At 27.9% G+C, this 11,356-nt stretch overlaps 1 protein-coding gene across 2 annotated transcripts; it reads right to left on the bottom strand.

The window, feature by feature from the left end:
- Positions 1–4,373: 4,373 nt before the first annotated feature.
- Positions 4,374–10,487, bottom strand: LOC129981388 (sterol carrier protein 2-like). Of its 2 annotated transcripts, none has more exons than XM_056092220.1 (2): positions 10,208–10,487; positions 4,374–6,841 (listed from the first exon to the last, which is right to left on the bottom strand). In XM_056092220.1, exon 2 carries the CDS (start codon positions 6,827–6,829, stop codon positions 5,222–5,224), a length of 1,608 nt encoding a protein of 535 aa, XP_055948195.1. In that variant the 5' UTR covers positions 6,830–6,841; positions 10,208–10,487; the 3' UTR covers positions 4,374–5,221. The 2 variants fall into 2 exon arrangements, with proteins under 2 accessions (XP_055948195.1, XP_055948194.1); XM_056092219.1 differs by lacking the exon at positions 10,208–10,487 and adding an exon at positions 9,712–10,123.
- Positions 10,488–11,356: the final 869 nt, after the last annotated feature.

Here is an 11,356-nt window from a genome sequence, read left to right as displayed (position 1 = left end):
TTAAATTATATTAGACGTTTTAAGGAAAAGACATAAAAGCCTTAAAACGTTTGTCGCAAATTGAAAAAAAAAAAAAAAAAAAACTATTGTAAAAAAAAAAGTTTTCTGTTTATTTTTATCGTAAAAAAAAGGAATCCGTTCATTTTTTATTCATATGAGGATTTTTTTTTTTCTTTGAATAGTACACGCAAGCGTCTGAACATTTGAAGGGTTTACATTCGTATACAATGAGTGCACTCATGCTCACACAGCGATGTGTCACACCGATTCAATTTCAAAAACAGATGTTGAAGAGAACGGATGTGACATCACAGATCAGCATAATATGACTCGCTCAGCTACGCTAATCATGTAATTGGGGCAGAAGTTACACACTCAACTGTATTCAGTATTTTTTCACCACTAAATATTTTGAAATATAGTTCATTCATAAATTTCTAACGGTTAATAATTTATTATCATATGTATTTTTGAATTTTTTTCCCCTTTTTTATAAGTTATCAAATTGTTTTTGTTAGTTGCTCACTCAAGTTTTTTTTCCCGCAAACTTCTTTTCCTATGTCACCATTAAACAAAAGTGAAATTTATGTAATAAAAAGTATCCTTATCAGTACATATAGTTTTTTTCCCCCTAAATTTTAACCTTAGTCATTAATCTTTTATTGATGATACATGCTGTGCTTAAAACATGTTTCAAAAATATATAACTATTGAATTTATACTTCTATACCAGTGGTTCTTAACCTTTTTAAGTCGCGACCCAAATTTGAGAAATATTTGAGAAAAAGTCAAAATTTTTTCATTGCTTTATTTTAGATTGAATTTTTAAAAAATCTTCAATCCTACTACGATGATTTTTTTTAACTTACAAATTTTTTATTTATTTTTTTAATAATAAAGATAAACAAAAGTACTTTTCGATCCAAGGAAAATTTAATTAATAATCAAGTGTTTTTAATAATTTTTATTGACCAAATTAAAATATATTTATAACTTTTTGAAAATAATTGACATTTTGATTAGCACATAGATGCTAATGGGTGTTTCTTTTCTCTCAAAAATAATTCGACTTCTGTCCGTAATGATAATACTCTTTGAACAACTTTGCCCCGTTACAGCCATCTAACTTCAGAATAATATAATAAATGTTCGTATTCTGCACCAAATTCGAAACACAGTTCGCGGAAAATTCTACAGTTAAGAGCTCTTGATTTGATAAAATTGACTACCGCAACAATTTCATCCAAAACGATACATAATTCGGTGATAATTTTTTTGAAGCAAGATTTTGTCTATGTAACAATGAATCGATATAATTTGTGGATTCATTTGTTTTGCTCTTGTCGAAAATCCCTTTTTAGATGCTGTCATGGCAGCTGCACTGTCGGTGCAAATACTGAAACACTGATTCCAATTTAATCCTTCTTCTTTAAAAAACGAATCGACCATAAGAAAAATATCTTCACCTCTAGTTGTTGTTGACATTGGTTTGCAAAATAAAATCTCCTGTATATCTGTTAAACCTGGATACCGCACGTAAACTATGAGTTAAGCATCTTTACTTACATCTGTTGCGACCCAAGAAATATGCTTCGCTACCCAATTTTGGGTCGCGACCCATAGGTTAAGAACCGCTGTTCTATACAATATCGGGTTTCTGTTCATTTTCCACAGATAAAAGGAAATAGCTGATACTGTTTCACAAAAAATTCTTAATTACTTTCAAAGCATATTTAAAAAAATTACTCTTAAAGTCAAAATAATTTATCAATTGAAAACTAGTATTAAAGAAAATTTAAATGCATTCCTTTTGATGAAAATAAATCCCTAATCTGAAAAAACGAAAATATTGTCATACGTAAAACTATTTTAAAGCATCATTTTGTCTAACTTGGTTTTTGAGAAACACTTTATTTCCTCTGAAACATAATAATAAAAAAATCCTAATGTTTTCTCCATCTATGACTCCCAAAATTAAATGCAATTTCAAAGTGCATAGAACAAAAGAATACACCTTATGTGCAATAATTATATACACATAATTTTTTTAAAATTTTTTATAAATTATTTGAATGAAAATAATGTAGCAAAATAGGTATCACACTTATGATTAGTAATCAAAACGGAGTTTTGTTTCAAGTCCAGATTTTGCATTCTGTGCTTTTTTTTTTGTTTGTTTAAAGGTCATTTTTTATTTATAAAGGACATGCAAAGGAATTTAGAACAAGAAGTAATTGGGGGCGGTTACACAGCAGCGTTATCTTAGCTAACAGGAAAACATGCATCTTGTTCAGACATTGTCTAGTGTGACGAAAAATATTTTCATATTTTTTTCAGCATCATTTTTTATTTTCTTGTGCATACAAAGTATTGTTATCCTTCAAAAAGAGTCGAATTTGATATTTTGATGAATCTCCGCGTTTTAGAGCTCCCTGAATTCGAAAAACACATTTTTCTTAAATGTTTCTCACTTTCACTCTGTGGCAAAGATAACTCAAACATGTTTTGAGCTAGATGGATGAAATTTGGCATGCGCTCTTTACATCAAATTTGTATATTTCTATCAAATTTTGAGCAAACTCCGTTCACAGGAATGTCTGTCTGTCCGGTTGTCCAAATTTACATTAGCACAACCACAACAAAATGAAGACAGCTGAAATTATAAAATTCGGTACACAGATTTAACGTCTAGTGTTGAGATTTATCAAATTTTTTGCCAAATCCAGCAAGGAATTAACCCTCTGTCGATCTGAATATGAAAAATATTCAGAAATATGGAAGCGCGTTAACTCAAAAATGCAGTGGCGTAAATATATCTAATTTGGTATGGGATTTTATGACTACAAGCGTAGTTTTATGTCAAATTTTTATTCCATTTGGTTGGGAAGAATGCGTCTGAAACCCAAACTTGATTTTGATATACTTTCAACCAAATACCAATCATGTAAAAAAAAAAAAAAAAAAATCGCACTTAAATTTTTCGAAGTGTTCTAATCCTTTCCCTACAACTGTTATAAGAAAGGTAAATTGCTAAATTACATATAACTTGAATCTATAAAATATAACAATTATGAATAAAATTCTTGCTTTTAGATTTACTCTCGACAATTACCTTTGGCAATTTTGACTGTGGGGTATTAGTAAACAACTTTTAACGTAACTTTTTTAAAAACTATATTTTTTTTGTATTTGGAATAATTTATGCTGAAGGAAATTATGCTAAATCTAGGAAAGCGGTAGCATTCTATCTATTCAATAATGGCCTTTTTTAAATGCAAAATTAACAAATAACATTTTTAAAGAATCTATTGTATGATATATATATATTACTTTTCAAGCATGGAAAACTGTTATTAATAACGATTTAAAGCTGTTGGACATCAAGTAATGAAGAGAAAGAGAATTGATGTTGAGCAAAAATATAACATAATAATCAAATAAATAATTTATTTGGAAAAAATCTACAGCTGATTTTTCAAAAAGTATGTATATTTTGATGGGTTACAAGGAAATGTAGAAAACGAAAACCTATTATTCAAAGTGCAGGATTGATGAAATTGACGATGTTGACCCAATACTAATTAAGTCAAATCAATATTTGTGTGATGAATAACCAGCTTGGGATTTCAAAGAGTCAAATAAGAGCTGTACACCCTAGATAATATAATTAAAGTAGGTGTAAAAACAGCTTCTTTTTCAAGTAATGTAAATGCGAAAGAAAAATGTGGTGATTAGTGGATCGAATTTTCTACTTGAAATAAAAGCTTTGCTTTCTACTACTATTAAATTGAACCTTTTAATTTTTGATAATTTTGAAATGCACCGCAATATCTTCAATTATTCTTTCTTGAAATTCCCAAGAAAATTCATTTAATTAAAACAAAAGATTTCTAATCATAAATGTCTTCTGGCAAATATTGAACAAAAAGCAAAAAATTCATACCTTTATGATATATTATTTTAAACACTAAATTATAATATTTCATAATAAAGATCAAAGTTTAATTGCATCATTTCACGTTAAAAACATAGTTTCATCACATTAAAAATTTCCATTAATTTAAACTTTTTAATTCATAATTATAAATTTCATGGAAACTTAAATCTTTTTTTTTTCACAAACTGACTGCCAGATTCTCAAATAGAATTCTAATTTAATAAAATTAGTTAAATGATAATTAAATTCTGAACATAATAAAATAATATACTGCCTTTAAGAATACACTAGCGTACAAAACTTGAAAATTCTAGCATATCAGCAAATGAATGAAAAAATCAAAATAAAATCCCTCTCAAAATAAGTTAAGTTTAATACGAGTATAATTATGTTTAGTGTACAAGAAAACACATACTAAATTATTAAAAATATGAAATCATTTTTGAAAATATATTTTATTTCTTCTACAAGTATATAGTGAAATCTAAACTGTGAGGAACAAAAACAATCACCAATACTTTCATTACTTCCTCAAAATCACATAGACAACAATATCAAAAAATCTGCACTAAAAAATAAATATAACAAATCAAAACACAAAAATTATTTTTTGGTTTATAGAGATAACAATATGGAGGTGTTATAGAAGTTACAAACTTTATTTAATAAACATGTATCATTTAAAATTAAAGGTAATAAATATTTTACAATTCAACTCTTTGGCAAAAGCATGAAATGTGACTAGTTAACAAGATAAAATGACTATATAATGACTGTGGATAAATAAAAAAATAACTCTTTAACTACATAATATTTTTGCATAGGTTCATAGGTTGCACAAGCATATCAATGAATATTTGAGATGATGCACATTCAACTTTTAGATTTAAAAAAAAATTCATGATATACAAAAAAGCTACATAATTCATAAAATGCTCATTTTCATTTCATACAATATGCATACATAGTTCTAACTACATTTCGTAATCAATTTATTTTTCAGCTAATATTGATTATACTAACAAATATATATTGATAGCTACAGGTACAATAAATGGTACAAAAATTTTTAAAATATGCTTAAAATTAAGAATATATATTTTATTATTGAAAGAAAAAAAAAAGGAACAAGATTAACAATTGATAAAATCTTTGAAAGAATGATTAAATACTATCAAAATCATTATTAGAGAGCGGAGAGAGGAATTATTCAGTGTTTATAAAACAACAAAAGGGATGGCACAATGAAATACAAAATCAATTAAAATATCTAAAAAATCTTATTTACAACTTAGAAAGCAATGCATTCTTCATGGACATAAATCTTGCCAAAAATCCAATGTTTCCTTTAATTTGCAATTTTCCAGAAAAGAAAGCTTTTTCAAAAGTGTTTTTTCTGTCTAAAATCTCACACAAAACGCCATCAGTTAAAGAAATAATGCAGTCTGCCTTTTCATCAGGATTCCATGAGATAGCAATCTTGCCTTTATCAAACTTCATGGTTCCTACTCCAACGAAATCTGAATTATCATCAGCAACCCTTACTTTCACTGATCCTTTGATCTTTTTATCAATAATATTCTCAGCTACTGATAAGAGTTCAATGGCTTTTTGAAAAAATTTTGATGATTTTAATTTCTGCATTTCTTTTGGTAATTCTATTGTTGAACTCGTAGATGTCTCATTCTGATTTTGAAATCCTCTTCGGTACAAAGCCACAACAACAGCTCCACCAAGACCAATATTGTGCTGAAGAGCTAACTTTGCATTCGGAACTTGCCTAGGACCAGCTTCATTTCTCAGCTGCCAGCACAATTCAGCACACTGAGCAATACCAGTGGCACCTAGCGGGTGGCCCTTCGATATTAAGCCCCCACTTGGATTAATCACATACTTTCCTCCATATGTATTGTTCCCTGTATCGACTAATTCTCCTCCTTTGCCAACATCACACAAGCCTAAGGCTTCATAAGTAATCAACTCATTTGTTGAAAAACAATCATGCAATTCTACAACATCAACATCTGTTGGACGTACACCTGCATTCTGGAAAAGCTTATTTGAAGCATTTCTGGTCATATCAAAGCCAATCATTTTAATGCTGCTGTTTTCAGTGAATGCACTAGGAACATCTGTTGTCATCTCCATACCAACAATTTCCACCGCTTGATTTTCTAATTTATGAGCACGGACAAAATTTTCACTTGCTAATATGGCAGCTGCTGCACCGTCAGATGTGGGACAGCACTGTAGCTTTGTCAAAGGCTCATAAACAGGAGGAGAATTCAAAATTTGCTCCAAGGTATATTCATCACGAAACTGAGAATAAGGGTTGTTAACGGAATGTTTGTGATTTTTGTATGCTATTTTTGCAAAATGTTCTTTCTTTGTACCATACTTTTCCATGTGCTCCCTGCCTGCACTACCAAAAAATTGAGCTGCAACAGGAGCAGCAGCAAAACCATGCCGATTTGATAAAACTAGCACATGCTTATCCATTGGATTAGTACGATCATCAAATTTTGATGTTAAGGATCCTCTGGCCATCTTCTCAAATCCTAAAGCAAGCACACAATCACACAGCCCACCCTCCACTAATTCTTTACTTATATACAATGCAGTTGATCCAGTAGAACAATTATTATTAACGTTGATAATTGGAATACCCGACATTCCTACTTCATACAAAGCTCTTTGCCCGCAAGTTGAATCTCCATAAACATAACCCACACAAGCCTGCTGGACAAGGTCATAGGAAATCTTTGCATCATCAAGAGCCTTGACAACAGCCTCCTTTGCCAATTCAGGATAATCATCACCAGTTCCAGGTTTATAAAACTTGGTCATCCCAACGCCAACAACATAAACTTTTTTACGAAGATTATTTGCCATTTTTTCTTTTCCCTAAATATAAAGAAACAATATATAAATATAACTGAAATAATTAATTAAGAGACAAACCAGACAAAGAGTAAAAAATTAATGATAATTTAGACCCAATAATGAATAAAGATGCAAGTGTTTGCATTTTTCTTGTATATTTCTATACAAATAATATTTTAAAATAAATCAAACTTTGGCACTTTTTAATAATTTAGGAAAATGTTTTCACACCATTATCAAATTTAGAAAATAACTAATGAAAGGCTAAGCTTTGATATACAGTCATTTGGTGCTGTGCAAGGTCGCCAATTTTTCGGTGGCACTTTGTTTGGGGTTACAATTGGAAATGCTATTAAGGCCATTCGGCCATTTAGCTAAAAATTTGGTGATAAACTATTTTTTAGCAAAAATGACTGTATATCAAAGCTGTTCCCAAATGAAATAATATAAGTTTGGTTGTTACCAATTATTCATATTTAAATATCTTGTAAAGTAATTTTTTTTCCAATTCTAAAAATTTCAATGAATATTTTTGAATGTAATTTATAACAGCACTTAAGATTGCATGTTTCTAACTACTGTTGTTCTTTGCTACAATATAGTTGACAAATAAAAACATACAGCACTCTCAGAATGAAGTTTTGAGTTTGTATTAGATTGATTATTCCCACTGAATCACTAAACAAAATTTTTCTAAGATATTCAATAACACATAAATCTATTTCATGGCAAATTGAAAGTTGTTATAGAATGGTTCTACTTGCTATCTTTATAATTTCAAGAGGATGTTTCAATTTAACAAAAACATTACATAATTGATTGAATTTTAATTATTTCTGATTTTGACATTTTGCCTTTTCAAGGAGACACAGATCTGTAACTGGAAAGAGATACATATTGAAAATGAAAAGAGCAGTTGTAGATTAAATGTCTATCTGAATTTGAAGGTGAAAAATGTAAATAGTTTTGCAAGTTGTAGAACCCATTTACAAAGATCAAGCCAAACAAAGGAAGTTTAATAGAGATTAAATAGAAACAATACTCCTTATAAAAAACTAATCATGTAAGGAAAATAGCATACAAACCAAATTTATTCAAAGTGAATATAATAAATAACAGAAAACATATAAAGCTATGTACCAAAGAAACACTAAGGATTTTTTTAAAAAGAACTGAAATTTCTATGAAGATATTTATATATTAAAATATAGTAGAATGTATATCTCTTTTACATATATTTGTATTTTTCATATAATTAATCCTAATAGAAAAATATTCTACAAAATAAAAATAAATAATTATTATAGAAAAAAAAATAATTTGAAGCTTTATTTTTAAAAAATAAGGCCTGAATTTGGTCAACTGACACTATTAAAGAAATTCTCTTTTTTTGTTAAAAAATTGCCAATATGTATCAGCAATGTTAAAAAGTTAAACAAGCATATATTTAAATCTTCATAATTTTAGTCAATAAACAAAAATTCGATAGGTTTAAAAAATTACATAGATAAATTATATTTCAAAACTTCCCTAAAAATATTATTCTATGCAAGTTCTGAATTCCTCAAACTATAGTTCTTAAGTACTTGTAATTTTTTTTTTTTTTTTTTTAATATTTTTGTAGGACAATGTGGGATGTGTTTCCTACTATCAGCAGATTTCATCCAATCTCAATCTCCTTATGCCTCAAGATGGAACTTAAAAACATCCAGACAGATTATGTGTTATCTACTTGCATTATGATTTTTATTTAAGGTATTAATGTAAATGGCTCTATTTATCTGACACTTCATTAGTAAATGTTTACAATTCTCAAAATGAAATAACTTATATTACTTTTGTTCTCTGAGAGTAAAAAAGAGAGAGAGAGAATTGATTTTATATTTTTAATTCATCATTGCTCAATAATAAAATCAAATACGATCTCTTTGTGCACATGATAGCTAAAAATGTCGATTTCTTCATAAATGATTACTTTTATGGAATTCTTAAGAAATATTTCATTTTATTGATTAATTTTTATTTTAGAGTACTTCATTTAATATTTTAATAATGATATTTTTGCCATATAACTGTTTTCTCATTCTGTCAAATTAATAATACTGAAAATAATTAAGTTTTTCAATAAAAATTATTTGTCAAATAATGAAAATTGATGAAACATCATTCAATATTTAACAGCATTAATTTATCTTAAATTTGTAAAATAATTAATTAATGATTATATTATTTGTTGAAAAAATGTACATTTCAGATGTAAAAATCAAACTACAATAGAAGTAACAAAATACACTTTCATAGTATGAAATTTTAACTTCATTAGTTATAAAAAGTAAATGAATTTTTTAATACAGTAGCATCTTTAATAATAACTAAGAAACCGGAGAAAAATGAAAAATACAGTTAGATTTTTGTTAAAAATTAGTCAAAGTGAACAAAACTTTTTGCTTGAAAATCTGAAAAGCAAAATACATTTGACACATTATATAAAATAGCATAAAAGATTACCCTTCAGTAAGAATCAGAGAAAAATAATCAGAAAAAATATTTGAATTTAAGAATGTCCCAATGAACAATATATAAAAATGGAACTCTTAATAGATGTAACACCTCAAAAATGTTTAAAATTTGGTTTCCTTAGTACAGCATTAAACTAAAAAAATTATAGAATAAGAATTCAGTTCAAAGTAAATTGCAAGAGCATTTTACATTTGTTCCTAATTTAGCAAATGCTTCCTCAAATATAGAATTTGATTATGCATAGTACATGATGCATACAAATTTAAAAATCTAAAACACATCAAAATTTAGAGCAAAATAGTTTTTAAAATTATTTAGATCATTCAAGTGGCAAATTTTGATATAAATAGTGAAATGCTTCTTGAACTTACAATTATTAACGAAGAAGCCCAATCCAATACGTTGTATTTTAATTTTTGAAAGGCACTGACTTTTGTCATATATCGTATCATAATTTAAAAATCTAACAATATTTTTTCTAATAAATACTTTTCTAATAATAAAACAATATTATTTCTAAAGGAATCATTTAGAGGAAAAATGCATTTGGGATGGGATCTGTTTAATATGATAACAAGACATAAACTACATCTACAGTAGGAGAAAAAAGCAGGAATATTCCGGAGATGCTACATTTTCCTTTTGTAATCATGAGCTTTTTAGGTAAGATAACAACAAGGAACTACTTCATATAGATTGCTTTAGCATCACAATGACGACACTGATAAATATACATATATGTTTCGCTCAAAAATAACAGTTTACAAGAACAAATACTAATAAAACACAAAAAGCAAGACTAATAGCAAATGATCCATCGAGACTTTAAAGCATGAGAACAAATAATAATGTCAAAAAATTACTTACAGCTAAATTAAAGCACTTGATAAAAAGTTCCCGCCTACTTTACACTCCGCGCCGCTACCCAAAACAAACCTTACAAACAACACAGCGGTAGTGCTAATGCAGAGAGAAAAATTCAAGCAGAAATTCTAAATCGTCTGCGGCGCGTAAAAGATAGAAAGAATGGCAAACAATTCTAATTCGGAATTCTAAGCAGTTGAGACGCTATCAAACACATATGAACATTTTCTAAACATCATTATGAGTTTAAACTTGGCTTTATCAAAGAGAGATAAATATCAGGAAAATACTATTGGTTTGAGCGCATCCAATGAAAACGCGAATCACGCTTACATGACATAACAACAAAGGGCCTTGAAACAACTAAACTATAAAATCAGTGAGCAGACGATAATCGAATCTGAGTTCCATTTCTATTCTTTTGTTTTTGGAGGAAAAAGAAAATTGTTTTTCAAAAAAAAAAAAAAGCATTTCTTTTAATTGTTTTTACTCTGTTGAATGAAAGAGGGGGGAAAAAGTTTTTTTCCTTAGTTTTGTAATGATTAATAAAATAAAAAGATTCTCTCTAAACTGCTTTATCATTTTTATTCATTTCAAATTTATGATGATGCCAGACAATCAAATATGATATTTGGTTCATAGTAAAAGTTCAAAATTTTTTTTATATCGTTCTGCATATAAGGGATTATAATTGCTATCACTTTCAGCATAATTTTTAATTAATACAGTAGAGAATTTCTTCTTCTTCTTTTTTTCAAATGTTAAATGTTCTCAAAATTGTTATATAAATGATTAAGGAAGTTTTCGTACAACTGTTAAAAGTTCAAAAATAATTCAAGCACTGAAAATTATTTATTAGCATGAATAATTTTATTATCATAGGAGCATTTTTAATAATTTATTTTATCCAGTAGTTTAAGAACCTATAAATATTCAAAAGGAATTGCTCGATAATAAAAGTTTATTTTTTGATTTTCAAAGCGAGGTGTATGCTACAATTTATTTAACGAGGATGGGATAATTTGATATTAAAATATTTTCCAAAATTTCAAAATTTGTTTGTAAAATGAACGAAATTTAGTTTGATGCTTCGCATCATTTGAAAGCTTTTTTAAGTATCTGTCTAAGCCATCATTATTTATTTATTTTACT

The sequence above is a fragment of the Argiope bruennichi genome, chromosome 8 (assembly GCF_947563725.1).
Source record: "Argiope bruennichi chromosome 8, qqArgBrue1.1, whole genome shotgun sequence".
NCBI classification, from domain to species: domain Eukaryota; kingdom Metazoa; phylum Arthropoda; class Arachnida; order Araneae; family Araneidae; genus Argiope; species Argiope bruennichi.
The sequence above is the reverse complement of the archived record's forward strand: the minus strand, read 5'-3'. Positions and strand labels throughout refer to the sequence as shown.